Genomic DNA, 18,644 nt, shown 5'->3' on the forward strand with positions numbered 1-18,644 from the left:
CATTTGCTGTTTACAGGGAAGATTTAACCTTGCTATACTGAACTTAAAAAAAAAAAACCAATTAAGTGTAGTAGTCCATATGTTACATGCATCATACTATGGTATGGTATGGTATGGGGTAATGGTAAACAAATTTTTTCCAATTTTAGTAAGATAATCATCATAAATATGACTTCAAAATACTGATGGTCAACTTTAATCAGCACACACTCAACCCCTTGTTTACAAGCTTACAAGGTGAGGGTAGCAGAGATGGTGTTACAGATAGCACTGGTATAATTCAAAAGCATCTTGACACCCCTCATTTATTACAATGATGATTTGGTTTGGAAGCTTCTTATCAGAACTGGTACTAGAACAGAGATAATTTTGCTATAATACCATGATGAAGTAAAAAGGATTTACAAAAATGTTTCCACATTCTACCCAAGTTTCCCAATGACCAAAACAAACATCAAGCTGTAGAAATAAAACAAAGCAAAAACCAAATACAAAGCAAGACAAGCAACAGCACCTGCTTCTACGATGCCATACAGTCCCCTTTTTCCAAATTTTATCCTGGCTAGCTCACTCTTCAAAAATGTGCCAGTGCTGTACTTGACTTTGCCACCTTTGTTCGAATCCTACAGAATTTTTGAGCTTTTATTTCCAGAAAGTAGCTGGCTTAGATTCATTTACTGCACATACTGACTGGGGAGACTGATGAAAATGAATACAATGCCATAATAGAGGCTCTGGGAGAAGCAAATTACTTTAATACATTACTTTAAATAGATAACTTTAAGTAATGATTTATCAGATGTTATTCTATCTTCTTATTTATGATTATTGTTCAAGGTATCAAAAACCTGCATAGTTTCTGAAGCCTAAAATTTCCATAGCAGAGGAATCTGTGATTTGTTGGGAATCTTTTCAGCCCTCAATAGATGGGAAAAGATTGAAATGCTCTGGAGATGAGTCTTCTTTATTTTTTTAATGAAAGGCTGTATAATATATTTTCTGTATGGCTGCAGCAGCTGTCAGGAAGAGCATCTCAGTTCAGCTCTATTATGGGAGAAGCAATACCCCATCCTATGGCATTGAGATACACTGAGGGGCTAGTACTGATTGACAGCTTGTCACCATGACGTCTTATTCCATCTCTGTTATGGAGAAAATTAATGTCACACCACCAGCCTTATGACTCGCTGTCATCTTAGAACTGCTCACCTTTTATCAATGCTCTAAATAACATTTCAAGCCCATCGTCTCACAGTGGACAATCTGGTCAAGGGACATTAAATCGGATGACTGTGAAATGTCATAATAAAAATGGAATGCTAACAACTTCTCTAAACTAGCTCCTCTGGTTTTTAAACTGTGACAAGGGGGACCATGAGTTCAGCACACCAGTTCTGAAAAGGTCATACAATCTCTCTTGGTCTGTACCCATTAATGTGCCCCCCTCCTCACCCCAAAAGGAATTAATCTTTTCAGACAATTGTGGTAAAATAATGGTTCAAACAGTAATGCCTGTTTAATTTGTAAGGCTCTGATGTTCAGCTACAAATGGTTAAGTGACAGTAATAGAGTCATTTTCTAAGGCTATTTGAACTGATGGCAAGGTCAGCTCATTAACTGTTTTTGGCCACGGAAAGGGTGCAAAACACATTTCTCAAATGGAAGCTAGATTTTTTTTAAGAGGACAGAAAATAAACCCAAAAATACAGGCACTCAACAGGGAACTCTACATCTTGCTAATTGTGTACGTTGTCTTTGTATTTAGTTCTGAAGTGGAGATACGAACACCAAAGTCAAATTGAACATCAGTGAAAAAACTACTTGAATTAAGTTAATCCTGGTAATTTCTTTCTTCTGCTGGTAATTTTAATAAAAAAGTAGAATTTATCAAAAAGGTATGTAAATGCCACGATTTTAAGAAACATATAATGAGAAAGTCATACCTATGAATATCTTCCTAATGTTTTCAAATGCATACAGCAATGTAAATATATGAACAGACACATATCCATGTACATGCAGGAAAGAGAAATAAACCAGATAAATCTTATGCCACATAATAATGCTTTATACTGGGGACAAAAAAAGAGAATTTAGGAAAAATTATTAATAGCACACAGTCGTAACATGTTTCTACACTGTGACTGAAATAATCAAAATCATCAGTATCACTTGTCTGCTATATCATCACACAGAATAAACTATAGAAATAGGTTATTGTTGCTGTTGGTAGCAAGAAGCACCTCAAAAACATATCCATCAAAAAATTATTCTATTTATAGACATCCATTTTGACAACCACAAACTGTCTTGGTAGATTCCAAAATCTGCAGTAACTCTCTTAATTGTAATTATTTTTCAGAGATGGTGGACAATACCTTAGCCTTCAGTTCATATTGGAATATTATATTTAGCCTCACTAAGTCACCTCTATTAAATTGTGTTTATGATAACACTATTGGTGTATGAGTTGTACAAGCATTAGCAGACAGCTGATTCAGGGGAGATAGACAGAATAAATTTGCTGAAGCACACATCCTGCTAATCTGTTTGAAGAATATTGTACAGCATTAGTACTAGGACTTCATGTTATCTGCACAGCCCGATAAGGTACATCTTTATTAAATTCAGTTATTGAAAGTATGTCCGTCATGGAATAGGAATATTTTAAAATCTTAAAAATAAATTAAGCAGCCTCTTTGATAGTCAGACCTTGGTTTAATGGCTGAGTGTCTAGAGAAGCCCTTCTAAACACCTGGCAGCATTGTACAATAAAAGCTTTGTAATTGCAAGTGGAAATAGCTTTTTTTTCTTTCTTTCCTCATGCGTAGTGAGACAGTTACTTTTACTGATTTAGGTATTAGCAAATGCTGGAGTAAGAGCTCCCCTCTCTGTTGCTTTGATAAAACTACAAAGATTCTGTGTAATGTGAGGACATTGGCAAATTAAAATAATTTGCTTCAGAATATTTTTAAATGGAAACATTGTTTGAAACAACAATTTTGATGTGCTTCAGCCTGTAATATGAAGACAGAAAGTAAGTTTTGTTGCCCTTAACAGATGATCCAAAAAAAGCTGAAAACCGTTATCACTTCAAACTATTTAGTGGTAAACAATCACTAGAAACTGTACAGTTGCTGAATAATCTCTTAGTTACTTTGTGCTTGGTAAAAATTATCTGCAAGGCAGTAAAATTAATTTCTTTTTGTGACACCTTATCAAACAGTTGAATTACCATGTAAAAAATACCTTGTTGTATGAAGAGCATTTGTACCCTTCTTGATGTCACCTGTATCGGCTGTAACTATTTGTATATTAATAACTAGTTTAAATGATTGTCATTGGCTAGGTGTGATTAGAATAGAAGAGATATATTTAGATTTCCCCCTCATGATAGTTATTTTTCATATAGGCCAATATTTTGCTAACAAAGGGTGAAAGAGAACTTCATACATATCTCTTCAGTATCTCCTCTCGCTCCTTCTGGTCCTCCAGGGAGTTGATGGAGAGGTCAGAGATAGTGACTGCAGCTGATGCTGTGAGAGTGACCAGCAACACCAGGAAACCCTCTCCCTCCTCTAGCGGCAACTCCAACTTGTGCGTTTGTTCTTTACTCAGGGTCGACAGGTCAACCTGGCACCTAGAAACACACATTCTCCATCAGCATGTGGTTTTTCTCACATCAAACAAGAGCACATTGGCTTGTTTGTATTCAAATGGACAAAAAAACCCAAGTAAGCAGAAACTCCCACCCCGTTTCTAAAAAAATATCTGAATTTGTCTTCAGCTTTAACCCATGCCGCTTGTTTCCCTTTTTTTTCTTTGGAGCTACACAAATAGTTTTGAAGTGAAAAATCACAATTAATAAGAATGTAAAGACACTAGAAACAAGATTAGCCAATATTTTTTACTCAAATGCAGTCAAAGAGAATTTTAAAAAATCCACCTTCAGATGCAAATTTTTCTTTTAATTACACCCCTTGTATAAACAGAAAACATAAGTTTTCACTTGAACATTTTTCCACCTAACAACAGTAAAAACCCTTTCTTAAAAAAATAAAATTCTACATGGAGTTAATTGTGATGGCTGAGATGACTGAGCATAGAAAAACAACTTCAGCACCTCTTGAAAGGCTCAGCTGTCATGCAGTGAGCAATGTGTGGGTCAAATCTTCAAGCAGGCACCCAGGGTAAAATCTGATGCCACAACCCCCTGTTTTAACAAAATGTCTCAGGCTGTAATGAGCAGGGACTACACATAACTGTGCAGAGTATATGCAGAGTGGCTGAAGCCAATCTGCCCTGCTTGATCCCCTTCTGAATAACTCTGGCTGTACCATACACTGAACTAACAAAGAATGATTCCATGCGTGCCAGACAGCAAACAGCATTGCAACATCTTTAAAAATATAAGGCAAAACATGGAAGGAAAAACAGTATCTCTGTCACCAAAGAGCTGACTATAACCTTTTAAATAAAACAATAATATCTTAGTGTTGGTAATTAGTCTGAGCACAGCTTAGACGTTTTAACACTTTGATTTGCATGATGTGCAAGTTTGAACTTTTCTAGACTGTAACTCTGAGCACGTATATAAATACAATGCCTGTGTGCAGTGTAATGCCAGCTTGCAAGGGATGGGAATTTCTGTGAAAATGCACTATTTGGAATACTTACAGCACCCCAAAATGAGTTTTGTCAAATTTTACTCTAAATAAAAACAGTCATAGTACGGATAGAAGTTAATACATTCTAGGTATAGTTTAGCCACTGAATACCCTATTTTCAACAGCAGTTATTTAATGTGACAAGCACATGTACTATATGCCACGAATTCACTACTCTAAACATCTAGCAAACTCTTCTCATAAAATGTCAATTGATTTTGAAGACAAAGATAACGTGGTCACTGCAGGACCAATAAACAGAGAAAAAGGTGGCAGTCATGAATAAATAGCCATTTAAGGACAAGAATAGCCAATTATGAGAATAAATGCAGCTTCATAAAATGAGCATTGTGCTATCTCAGGCAGACTATATTTATTACAGAAAAATTGTCTTTTATTGTTTTTAAAGACACTGCCTGTTGGGCAGCTGCCTAAACTAGTGCAAAGCTCATACAGTAACAAGGTTCAATTATCTTAAAATGAAAAAAATTTCTAACTCATATTGCATTCTGAGCTTAATGTTTTCCTTCGATTTTGAACTCCTTGAATGATAGGGAGTGAGAAATTACATTAACAACAGCAAGGAAAAATAAAGGTGTTGATATGAGTGGAGACTGGTAGTCAATACAAGTTTTGCACGTGTACATGGACAGTCAAATTTTTATTTAAGATGCAGCGAGGAATATAAAGCCCACCTTAAGTTAGCAAATACTGTAACCAAATTCAAAACTATGTAGGTTAAAACACCCCTGGTGTTAAATACTCTTTGATACTTAATTTCAAAACAGATACCTCTCAAAAATAGGACTCAGCAACAATATTGAGTCTTCAACCAAAAATCATTCAAAGAACCAGTCTAAACTATCTTAAAGTCAGTATAAGGATCAGAAAGCCATTATGACGCCAGTAATGCAGAAATAATCCACCCCTCACTCAAAAACAGGCAACAAAAGCTACCTCATATATATCCACCAGAAAAAAGCAATAAGTGTGAAATTACAGGGTAATATGTCAGGGCTACAAGATCTGATTTCTTAAATTCTTGAAGTTACAACACTATAGCAACATGAATAGTCCATATTAATTTGTATTTAATTTTTATTTATTTTTAATTAATTTTTATTTAGTTTTTAATTTTTTATTTAAAAGAGTCAACCAACAATTTGATTTTACCTGTACACCTTTCCAATGGCAATGAAATATTCCTAATAACACCACATCTAGAACAGATTACCTGAGAAATATGTATCTATCACCTGCTTGATAAACCTTTATGAACAGACCATCACCAGCTTGTTATTTCCTAAAATCATACAGAGGGTAGGAAGAGAGCTGGAAAATTTTTTCCAGTAAAAGCCTTAATCGTTTTAAAGGAAAATTATCCTCTCAAGGGCCCTCAGATAATCTGATAAAAATACAGGGTTCTTCCATTAAGGACTATCACCTCCACACTTTACAGAAGTCCAGGTTAAGAGCGTCTCTATGCGCACATGGTCAGGTGAAGGCAGATTTCTCACCCTGTGCCAGGTCCTCTCCCCTGGCCCTGCAGGAGATGTAGCTCACATATGCCTAACTTGAAAGTATTGAGGCTCAATGAGCATCAAGCATAAGGGGAGTGTATTTACAACACATGTGCTTCAGTAAAGTGATAAGACTTTCCAAGTTACAGATACTATAAGAAAAATTGCAATTTTTTTCCCATTAGCAGTTGATTTTTTCATCATAAAAATTATGACATTAATGCAAATTTATCCTAAAAAAAAAACCAAGAAAATAAGAAATCAAATAATTTTTTGTTAGATCTCCTCTGTCCTCACCAGATCTTTGTATGGGACCAAAAAAAGGGAAGGAAGTCTGATTTTATTACAGTATTACCTAAAAACTAACCCTATCCTGGAATAACCTTGTCAGACTCCAATAGGAAAACCACAAAATTCCTTTTTTGTGTGACATTTCCTTAGAAGGACTGAAGCTAACAAAATACTTCCAAAGGTAAGTATCTGCTTGGAAAATATCCATTTTCCAAATGTAAATATTTTTGGAAAGCTCAAGTTGACAATATCTCTTCATAGTTTACTGGTATTATATACAAGTATTCCACACTTAAAAGCTTTAGCAGTGCTGGTTTTTATATCAGTTAAGATGTTCTCTAAAAAGACATTTGTCTCCCATAGCTGTCTCCATGGAGGATGGACAAAAATGCTTTGAGGATGAAGAAATTTTTGTCCTGTTTTCAACACCAAATTGAGGACCATGAAAAATTTCAGCCATTTTGAGAAGGCGAGAAGTTGCATATGACCAGCAGCTGTCACACTGAAAACATGAGAAAATAGTAACATTGGACAACTCTGTTTCTTAAGGAATTATTGCTTACATGCTGCTGCTAAAGGAAAATACTTTTTCCACCTGTAATGAGATCTGCCTGAAGAATTATGGACAAAAAACTGCCATGAACTCCACAGGCAGATTTCCAAGCATGACTATAAATCACATTTATAGTGATTTGTAAATGTAGTTATAAAGGAAAACTGTAGTTTTCAGAGAAGTTTGAGTTTTTCTGTATCTTCCAAAGCCCCTTCAGTGCACACTGGTGCTGGCACTACAAGTGGTGGGCAGGAGCACTGGAGCAATTCCCCTGGCTGGCCAGGGCATGTATCCCACCTATCAGTTCTGCACATGAACATTACCAGGCACCATGTGTATCTGGATTTTCAGGCGTTGAGAGATCAGAAGGGAAAGAAACCACAAAAGTGCATCAAGCTCATGTGCCAAAGTTACCGCAGATAAATTGCTCAAAAACAGGGTACAGCTCCCATGGAGGAAGATTTGAAGGTTCAAGGGGAATCTACCACTTGTCTGAAACTGTGTTCAGTGTGTTAATCACATAAAATTTCAGAAATATATTTCAGATTTATTTTTAATTTGAATATATCTGGCCTTTGATTCTTTTTATGCCTTTCCTTACCAGTTGAAAAACCCTTTAGTGTTTCATGTTTTCTTCTAGTGAAGGAACTCATACACTATAATCATATCTCTTCTTGATCTTCCTTTTGATATGCTAAATACCTTCAGCTCCCTATACATTTCCTAGGAACATATCTCCTACAGCCCTCAAATGACTTTTTGTAACTTTTCTGATCCAGTGAAATTCTCCTGCAACCTTTTTAAACTGTGGAAGGCAGAACTATATGTAGTATTTTATTATCAGCATGTCTAACAGGTAAAAATCACCTCCCCTCTTTAGTTCTAACAGAACCTGGAATGTAAGACTGTGTTGGCACCCTAGTGAAATATTCTTGCTAATGAATGAATTACAAAGGTAGCAACATGACACAGAAGGCCTCTTAAAAGCCAGGTGGCCAGGCAAGTGAGAGACAGCAGATAGTGAGATCGTTTTCTCACATGACAAAATAAAGCATAAAAGAGGAACTGGCACAATCCTAAGTGATAGGGACAGAAAAGCACCACTTGGCTACAAACCAGGCAACTTAATTACCATCATGACTTGTTCAGGAACACAGATTTTTAACTCCACTGTGATCCAGGTCTATGCTGCTCCAGAGGATGCCAAGGAGAGGAAACTGTGTGATTCCGCAATTAGAACTGAGCTGGACACACATCAGAAGCAGCAAGGCATGAACTGCTACAATTTGCGAGACTCCATATCCTTTATGAACAGAGTAAAATGTTCCAGTAAAACCAAGAAACAAAAGGAGACGAAAAATTTTGCAAAGCACTAGCAGATAATGACACATCTCAGAAACACTAAGTGTTGACTGCAGTAATGTGAATTTCTTGGAAGAATTGGAGCGTGACATTTTTAACTGTAAAGATAATGAGAAAGAAATTAAATTATGGACTCCACATGATGCTTGTGATAGGTGGTTGATAGAGGTGATAGACTGAAAACCAGGGAAGGTCCCAAAGGGGTTGGAGACTGTACCTCAGCTAAGCAAGACACTGACTAAAGACAAGAGTGGTGCTTAGCTGGGGAAGCTGGAGGGGATCCCTGGGAAGCTGGGAGGGCAGACCTCAGCAGGACCTGAAGAACAGCACTGTCAGTTGCCACGTAGTAACACATGGAATGCAGGAAAGAGCCCTGCAGTTTGGGGTAAGTCAGTCATGGTAACAGAAATATGAGAGCTCCATGAAACACAATTTCACCAGCCACCAAGCAATGCCTGAATACAGAATTACTGAAAACAGAATTACTGTTTGTTGCTTGCTAGAAGAAATACAGTCCATGCCACAATATTCTGTTGATGGATTTTGAAATGACAGATTAACATTTTCCTAAGCATAGTTCTTCACTATAAAACTACAGATTTATTTTTGATATTGCCCAGGCAGAAATTATTTACAATTGGTTTATGATGTGGTATTTCCTAGGTTGTTCCCATGGCACAACCACATACTACAGACTGTTAGTGCTGTCACCAGTGCAATTTCTCTGCAGCAAAATTAACACTTTCATCTGCTAAATCAGGCTATTGCTTTGATGAACATTATGTCTCTCTATATAGTTCTCTCCTCACTATTTGGTCCAAGAAATTTTGCAAGAGCTTTCACAGAGCTCCAATCTATGCCTTTCATAAATTGTCACAAAACCCTATTTGCACTCGCCACCATTTTTTACACACTGTCATGCTCCTCATGTCTAAGCTGGTCATTCCATATTTCCTTCTCTCTTCCTCTTATTTTGCCACTCTTCAGGAAGTAGACTTCCATATGTGAGAAGACATAGGGTCAGAAGGATTCATAAACAGCCCAGCTTGCATGCAGCATTCTGTATCTCAGAATACACTGGGGAATACTACCAATTTTGCATCAGAACTCGACAATAACAACTGCCAGTAAGAGCTGTAAATAATAAAGTATCTGGTAACAGAAAGTTACTGAAGATTTGTGAGCACAAACAGAAACTTTTTTGGCTTTCTAGCAGAACAGAAATGTCTCTGCATTAGCAGAGTAAAGATGTGCTGAGATAGGAATAAATAAGGTATGGAATACCTAAAGGCCAAATTTTGAGATGCAGTATTACATCTGTCTCCTTTTGACAACAATCAGAAATGGAGATGGCTCAGCACATCACAGGATTTTTCAAAGCCAGACCTGCCATTAGCATTTTTAGATTTTATTGCTTCAGGCAAAATCTTTATTTTACATCAAGAAACGCATCTGCAATTAATTTAACTTTAGTCATCATGTATAATCAACAAATGATTATACAGACAGACTATTGGTTGAGTGCTCTTCTGTGTTTGCACAGAATTACACAGTAATTCTGTAAGCATATTGACCATTATGTTTACATTTTTAATGCAATACATCTTTCCAGAGTTACTTCAACATAAAGAAATTTTCAAACTGCAATGCGAAAAACATTTTTGAAAGACCAGCATAATAAAATCCTATTTACATTTCCAGAGGATGCCATCTTCTCTACAGAGGTCTGCAAAATTGAGAAAACGTCAAGACTTGGCAAATTAAAATTAACTTGGACTTCACAAATACTATTCAAGACCCTCTTCTTGGGCAACAGATATAAATCACAATCTCCACAACATCTCTAGAAAAAGATCTGGGAAGAAACACTTGCAGTGGCATATTTAGTGTCCTTCACCCAGCTTTACATGCATGTTGGAGCACTCATACAAAACTTTATAGCATCACTCAGCTCTCTATGATAATGTTCAGTCTCCCACAGCAAAATTACACAGATGTCAGTGGGGGGAAAAAAACCCACACCATAATAATTTTATCTTTTTAAAATAAAATCTCACTTTAATTTAGAACTTTGATAGCATATTCCTGTGCTATTAGATTAATCATAGAATCATAGTTGCATATAATTTGTATTTATGTATACCCAAAAACCACTCTCTGGTTGTATTACCATGGCAAGACTAAAAAGGCAAGGTATAACGGATTAAATATTGTAAACCTAAATAGTTAATTTTCAATATTTTTACTTTTGTATTTCATAACAGCCATTATATGGATGCTCACAAAATAGATTTGACTTTTTGTGACAATATTTAGAGAGATTATTGGAAATTTCAATTTGCTACAGATAAAATTAATACATAGCCTTAATGAATATGCTACACACAAGGTCTTTTTTTCTTAATTTGCATCAGATGGGGGAAAAGACAATAGCGTCTATAAATACTTATGAAAATAGATATAGATGAAGTCAGCAGTAATTTCCTGGCACAAAATAAAAGCAAAAGTCAATGTAATTTTAAAGATAAACGTGAATTTTTCATACCAATTAATAATGCTATAAATCCTGCTGCACTGGATTGCAAATAACTTCAGCTGAATAAAATTGCATGACATGGGATTTACTTATTCTCTATGTTCACAGAAACAACTTGTTCTCTGACAGCACTCATTCTTGGTAATTTATTGCAGCTGTCAGCAGCCCATTTGTTCAGATTAGTGCTATGCATAAAGGTGTAACAGTCATGAGGATTTATTAACTGATTATCGTAAAGGTGACAGTCAGAATTGCCTTCAAAAACATAAATGATAAGAAAGCTAAATAATTACATGACGATTAAAATCACCTTCATTTTGATCTTGGTATTACCTACATAAACTTACGGCAGTATGTTTTTAATCATAGGAGCATATTGACTCAATATAGAACATAAATTATTTGCTCATAGCAAAAATGTGAATATTCAATATACTCATACCGAAAAATATATACACATACATACATATTTCTACCTATCAGGTGAAGCAATGACTAATGCCACATATGCAAGTCCATATGTTTCTTTAAATGCAAGAAAGCCACCCATGTGGCTTTAGCTCCAGGTGCTTTCCGTGAAAAGGACTTCCAGACCTCATGGTTTTGGTCCTGGAATATTGATTGTTTTTATAAAAAACTATATCCAGTTTTTTATGCCAGAATTTACCTCCTGTAAAATGTAGCTCAGTTCTGGTCAAGAAGAGTGTCTTCTCATACAAATCAGTACATGACTGGAAATATATTTTCCTCAAAGCTCTTGCACAAGGTCTTTTCCCAGGCTTTTGAAATACTGAAATAAACACTGAGTTGGTTCTAGGGCTTGGGGCTTTTTAGAGTATTCTAAGATGGAAGTTCATAAGGTGCTGCAACCTTTAAACTCTCACGGAGAATTTACACAACTGAAATTCAAATGTATTTTATAAATACAAAATGCTCCAAGTTAAGAATGGAAATCAACCAGCCAGCATTTCATTCGGGAACTGCCATGCTGAACATGGCTGGGCTTCAAGATGAAGACAGAGCTTTATGCTACTTCAGTGACAGACATCTCCTTTTGCTTTTCTGACTAGGATGCCATGAGGTCACTCACCCTCTTAACACCTTTCTCTCTCTCATAACGGAGATCTTCCTTCCTCTTACAGGGGGATCTTACAAGCCACCCCTTCCACCTCAAAACCAGAATCTCACTTCCATGTCCTCAGCCTTCTCAAACATCTTTCCTGCATCTTCCTGCCCTCAGAATTGGATTGCAAGGCCAACCCGTCGCAGTATCAAGACACATCATTGCCACCATGTCACATTCCCAGCTTTCACATGGCCCTTACCATGCTCCAGCCCAGTAAGTACAATGATATATACAAGGACCACAGAAGCATATGTCTCTGATTTCCCACTTCTTTTATTTCACAAAAGTGCAGCTGAGTAATGGTATCATTCCAGGAGAGTTTACAGCATTCTGGTTTGGAATAGAATTTGCAAGTAACTGAGCTTAGCACACTAAAAACACAGGTTTCCTGTGCTATCATCCAGGAAGATCCTGGAATCATTTCTTTCTACTTTCCAGTTGGGAAACCTTTTCTCAGTTTCATCAGTTCTTACACTTGGTGAATTGGTTCTCTTCAATCTAGTGTGCCTTTTCCCTAGCCATATTTTGGCCAGGCAGGAACAATTGTTCCTGAAACAATTGTTTTCATTTGCATTTAACAGAAATATTCTTATATAATATTACAGCTGCTGCTTGCACATTATTCAAGCAAGCAGGAAGACTGCAGCAAGATGAAATGGATTACTCTTCATTCTTGAGCAATGATAGAATGCTACCAGGAAGTCTTTTGTTTCCCTCCCACAGCCTCATTATCACTTCTTCTGGAACCTGAATCAAAATATTCGACTTATTATGTGTACCTTGAAAGCCATAGAGCCTTAGTCACAGAGCACAACTCAGTTGTGCTTTTAAAAATTAATATACACTTATCATAACACACACACACAGCAAGTCTGAAGTGTGTGCACCAAAGTATTTCCAGCTTTTAAGGGCAACCTTGAAAGGAGAAACTGGGGAAGAGAGGTCAGCATTAAGTGGAGCTGTCAGGTGTTGGTGATTTTTATCTGCAGTGACTGGAAAAGAATATCAGGGAGGGGGAATATTAAGACCTATTTTTGTATTCAGATTGAGCTCGACAAATGACAGTTTTTCATGGAAATCTCCATGGAGAGGAATTTTTTTGCAGGTTGCATTACCAGAGATAAGGTACCAACAGAAGGTGAAATGAGAGAGTGTCTGCAAGGACAAACTGAAGAGGGATTATATATACACTGACAGAGGGGTCACAAAAATCAAGAGCAGCAAGATTTCAGCAAGTGGTGCTTGGCTTATGATGTTCTGAAAAATCACTCATGAAAACTTTGAATCTTACCAGCTTTTCATAAGAAGGTTAAAATTAAGAAGAAAACTGGAATAAATTCCCAAGGTATAGAACACATTGACACAGGACTAAATTAGTACATTACTTCAGAAAAATATTGTTATCATGTATGCCAACTGAAATAAAACAAGGGAAAAATACAATATAAAATTCCAATAATCACTCAATCCATTGGGTTTCATAATACAAAACAAAATCCTACTGTGTATACTTTTGAAAAGTGTTTTTGTCAATAATAAAGTTATTTGCTTGCCACAGACTGTACATCATCTGAGTTCAAACAATTCATAGCAGAAAATAAACACAGAATATTATTAAACTGATCTAATTTGACAAAGAAAGCCATTATCCTAAATGGAATGAGAGGGAGGAAAATGTCAGTAGAAACACTGCCACACTGACAAAAAAGTACATGGCTTGGTCTGTGGGATTTCCATTCCTGATTTTAAGTATCAGGAAAAAAAAAGAATTTTGCTAGTTAAAAGTATCAATATCCTAATGAAAGCATCCCCAGTCAAAAGCACCTCCAATCAAAATATATAGGATTAGCAATTATTAGTTATTAGTACTATTATTATGACTGCATGCATATCAAGGAAAATATGAAATAAAGAAATATCTGAGCTTTCCAAATAGCACCTTTGTAGCAGCTATAAGCACAAGACAGTCTTTTTCCTTATTAGCTAACAGTTAATGCCACTTCCTATTCTGTAAAATGGAGCACAGCCATACAAATATCAGCTATTTCTTGAACTCCCAGACTTTTCCTGCATATGAATTAGGTGAATAATTCTCTGTGCCAAAATATGTGTGTAGCCCTTCAACTCTCTTTTCATGTACTAAATAGACTGGTACATAAATTTGGTCTTAAGCATCAAGTCAAAAGATCTGTTTCTCCTCCAAGCAGGATGTTACTTTGTGGAACCTCTTGCACTTTTGTAATCGCGCTGAACAGGGGATGTTTATTTTGTAATACCTCAGTCTATCAATTGGTAAAAGCTGCCACCTACTGGTCAATAAAATTTACATCAATGTAAAGAATTCCCTCAATGAAGCAAATTGTACTGGAACATTGCAGAAAATCCTCCTCAAACTTAAAAAAAAAACCAAAAACCAAACAAGCCAAGAACAAGTGGTCATAAGAAACAGTTTCAATGGCAAGGCTCATTTTAATCATCCCCATGGAACAAGAAAGATAGAACTGCACAGACCTGCCAATGAAATCATCCCTTTTGCCAACATCTTTGTCCCACACGGTAATATCAATAATTCCACCTTGTTCATCATAGAGATGAAAGTCAAACTGCTCCCTCCACTGAGGATTCAAAGTTTTTGGAACAATCTGAAAGGAGAACAAAAAGAAAGTCATATTTCATTGTGTAGGCATACACTTGCTTAAACGGTAAATTTGATCATTAGACTCTGTTCAGGAAGCTTTTTCTGTCTGCAGCATCAGTATCTCAAGCAGCAAGAATTAAAAATTAGTAATTAGGAAAGAATACTAGCCAGTTCTCTCATGCCTCTCTGATGTAACAGCAACCTCCAAAATTCTGCAACCTGTCACCTTCAAAAGCCTCCTGAACAAAGGATTTGCCCTAGGAACAGAGCCATTTCTCTGCAGAAAAATTACGTCCTCTGTGAAATGACAGTTAGCTGTAAAGTTATGCTTCTGAGCCCAAAGGTAAACAAAGCACCTGCAATGACAGGTAGATGGTGACTGTAAATACTTAAACAAACAATTGTATCATGTCCTTTTTTCCCCAGCTACAATAATACTGGGAGAAACATGATACTAGGGTTTACTTTCTATGGAATAAAATTAGTTCACTTCCAAAACTGTATTTTACTTCCTTTCCTTTGAAACTCTGATTAAAGTAGCTTTCTTAAACATTTTCAGTCCAGTTACTTGTTACTTCAGTAGATTTCAGTCCATATATTTCTGACCACACCGTGAAGAACAGAAAGCTTGCAGAATTTTGTACCATACTGCAAAAGCAGTATTCACAGTAGTCACACCTGTCCTGAGCAAGAACAGAAAACCCCTAATATATTCCCTATTTAGTAAACACTTCTTCCGACAACCACCATTTCTACTGGCTGGAAAAAAGGACAATTCAGTGAGGATTATGAAAATTTTCAATTCACAAAATCATTAAATTTGATTTCTTCTAATTTTAAATTAATAGGCCCCAGTGCAGGCTCAGAGGTCTGCAAATAAGTAAATGTCCCTGCTCTCTTCCTCAATTTACCCTTCATCTGGCTGTGAAAACCATAGTGGCTGTCATGGCCATAAAGACAGGAAGGTCATGTGCATCATCAGCAGTCCCAGCATCTTTCATAAAGAGCAATTTTCAAAACAGTAGGGACCAAGAGAAAAAAAAAATAATAGTAACAAAGCCAAGCAAGTCTTCACAATAATAATCTCCTGGATCAATCCTCTCCACCTGTGAAGCTCATATATAAAGAGAAATTTAATGAAACTTGCTGCTAACGACATGAAGAGAAAAGTGAGAATATAAGCATGACATGGTTTGAGGACTAGACAGTGCAAAGGGTCCAAGAGAATCACTCTCCATCTCTCCCCTGCCATGAATGACCCCTAACAATAAGTAAAAGCCAGCACAGTCTGTATGGAATATTACCTGTGTCCCCCTGCAAACACACATTTTTCAGTCCTACATTTTTTCTCTCTAGTACTATTTTTGTTCATAGTAAAACAAAAAGAAACATCTAAATAAAGCTCTAGGTGCTCTAGCAGGTAATTATTACAACCATAAATCCCCATCACTATTGAAAGTCATGCAAAATAAGAAACACCAAACAGGAACAAAGCATTTAAAAAAAAAATTCAGTCACAGCTAAAATTACCTTGCTCTTGTACTTCTGATGCCCCAAACGAAACTTCACATAAGGATCACTGAGCCCATTTGCATCCATCGCCTTTAGTTCACGACCTTCTATTAAGGTAACACTAACTATTCCCCTCCATAACTGAGACTTTCTGTGCAGGTCTGAGAGACGTAAGCTCTGGGTCTGAAACTTTAGGGAAACAATAGCATAGATTTAGTTAACACAATTCCAGAATTTCGCCCTGCTTTTTAATGTTCTATTCCATGAAACTGTGAATGTAAAACAACCACCTTAAGACATTTTGAAGCTATTTGACAGTACATATGTAAACTATATCACAAAGAATTACTTGGAGAGTAATAAAATAGTGGCAATTATGCAGGTAATGTCATATGCTGCTTTTGCAGAAGCAAGCAGAATAAATGCTACTCAATGAAATGTTCATTAAAAAAAAGTCTTTTTTCTGCTTCACTTCTCCCTCTGCTGATAGAATGAAAATAAATGTTAGAAAGTCTCTTACATTAGTAGCATACAATTGAATGAATGTGAACAAACTCTATGTTTATTAAAGTATATTATTATTATGTTTATAAAACCCCATCAAGAATATGAAACTTTCATTAGAATGGAAGTTAGAACATAAAGCCACCATGAGAAAAATGGATCAAAGAAAAATAATTCAATAAACTCCTCTATTTTTGCCCCTAAAATGATGTGGTATTCTAAGAAACATGAATTAAGTACCAGCACATAAGTTCAAGAGTTTGAAAACAACAGAACCTCTGTTCAGAGCTGTGCAGAAACTTGTGGATTTGTGAACCCTCAGCCACTAATTTTGGGGATTAAAAGAAAATTCACACACACAAACCAGGTAGCTACAGTTTTGTCAATAAACTCCACTAGGGGTTTGAGAGCAGGAGGCTATAAAATTAAGTAACTTAAGATCATTTCCAGTTTGCTCTGAGTTACAGTGGGTACAAGGTACCAGAACTGGGGATCACCCTTGCAGTCAATAAAAAGGCAAACGTGTCTTGGGTGCACTTGACAAGCAATGTTGGTAATGGCTCTCCCTTCTACTCTGAAATTTTATTCATTCAAGGCTACCTTATCTATAATCAGAACACCAGATAGCTAAACAATATTTAAACTTGGAAATTATTTTCTCTAGGAATCAAAAAGAGAAAGTCTGCATGTATATTCTGCTGTAGCTATATCAAATACATGCATTTTCTTTATTAGGCAAAGTAGTCTGAGCAACAAAGGCTTTGTGGGCTCAGCTACTCTCCATACATGCAGGTCTTGCATGCTTGGCTTCATCCCTCACAGACCTCCAGTATGCCTGTAAGAGGGTTTCAGTGCAGATTTGGCTTGAGTCTTTTACATGGTAAACACCTCTGGATGGTTACAGCTATGCAGGTGTCCAGGGCAGGCATTTTACTTTATTACCCAGAGACAATGACAGAAATTAGACTGGATTACAATCACACTCACCCAGCCTTTAGAGAGAAGAGACATGAAAACTATGGTCACTGGGCTTGGAGCAAATCTGATTAACATATTGTTGCAGTATTTAAGGTATTTCATTGGCAGGCATTAGTGTTTTCTAATGGTTATTCATTCCAAGTAGTGTAGTTACTCCCAAAATATTTTACTGTATTTATTAAAGGTTTCTCTTCCTGAAGTGAAGGACTTGGCTGCAGACAAACATCTCACAAACTTACCATTTCTTCAAAGGCAAACAAGGAATGGTGTGACGAATAATCCTTAACTTAACCTGCGACATGGAGCAGCAGCAGGACATCAAAAAGCAGACTACAAAAATTAGGGCAGAACTGGTAAAAACAGCTGCCAGAAGATATTTCATTTACAACTTGGGAGCATTATATAAACTTTAAGTTTATCCTCAGCAAAAATACACATCTCACTGAGGGCACACCACCAACATTGCCAAAGACTTGACTTGTGAAGAAGTGGTTGACTTTTATTCTTCTTGTTCCAGTTTCTTAGAAGGCTTAAAGCAAGAGAAGTCTGTCTAGTAGATAATCAACAATACCTCTGCCCTCAACACAAGGTGATGAGAGATACAGAAAGAAGACCAGACATGTTTAGGAAGATATTTTATACTGAGATATAAGCAGTGGTTGAAACTTCTTTTGCGAAGAATATTCAGTTCTTTGGGGAGTTTTAAGAGCTGAATGGAAATCCATATGATTTTTGGGATGCTACCATGGAAAAAATGCTTGAGTTTGCATTTACAACTATTTTGAAGTAAATCTTAAGCACAACTGCGTAGCTCTCCACTTCACTAATCTCCAGTGAGACAGTGAAAAATTTATAGTATACTTGATCTAAATCTCATATTTTCAGCAGCTCTTACAATGATTTGCTGCAGTAGAGCATCTGTCCTCTTACACAGCAGGCTGATTTTTTATGACCGGT

The 18,644-nt window shown here is 36.5% G+C and overlaps 1 protein-coding gene and 1 long non-coding RNA gene across 7 annotated transcripts in view; one reads left to right on the top strand and one right to left on the bottom strand.

Annotated features, from left to right (window-relative positions):
• Positions 1-18,644, bottom strand: part of MCTP1 (multiple C2 and transmembrane domain containing 1) — a 215,131-nt gene that overhangs the window by 120,040 nt on the left and 76,447 nt on the right. For all 6 annotated transcript variants that reach the window (XM_085041938.1, XM_085041937.1, XM_085041936.1 and 3 more), the window contains 3 exons: positions 16,224-16,394; positions 14,567-14,697; positions 3,454-3,640 (listed from right to left, as the gene is read on the bottom strand). In XM_085041938.1, the coding sequence (XP_084898064.1) occupies positions 3,454-3,640; positions 14,567-14,697; positions 16,224-16,394 (489 nt within the window). The remainder of the gene's footprint in view (positions 1-3,453; positions 3,641-14,566; positions 14,698-16,223; positions 16,395-18,644) is intronic.
• On the top strand, positions 1,359-7,063 carry LOC146424420 (uncharacterized). The gene is made up of 3 exons (XR_014846691.1): positions 1,359-1,402; positions 3,619-3,734; positions 6,842-7,063. It is a non-coding gene; the product is annotated as an uncharacterized LOC146424420 (long non-coding RNA).

The sequence above is a fragment of the Lichenostomus cassidix genome, chromosome Z (genome assembly GCF_008360975.1).
Source record: "Lichenostomus cassidix isolate B80296 chromosome Z, HeHo_3.0, whole genome shotgun sequence".
NCBI classification, from domain to species: Eukaryota; Metazoa; Chordata; class Aves; order Passeriformes; family Meliphagidae; genus Lichenostomus; species Lichenostomus cassidix.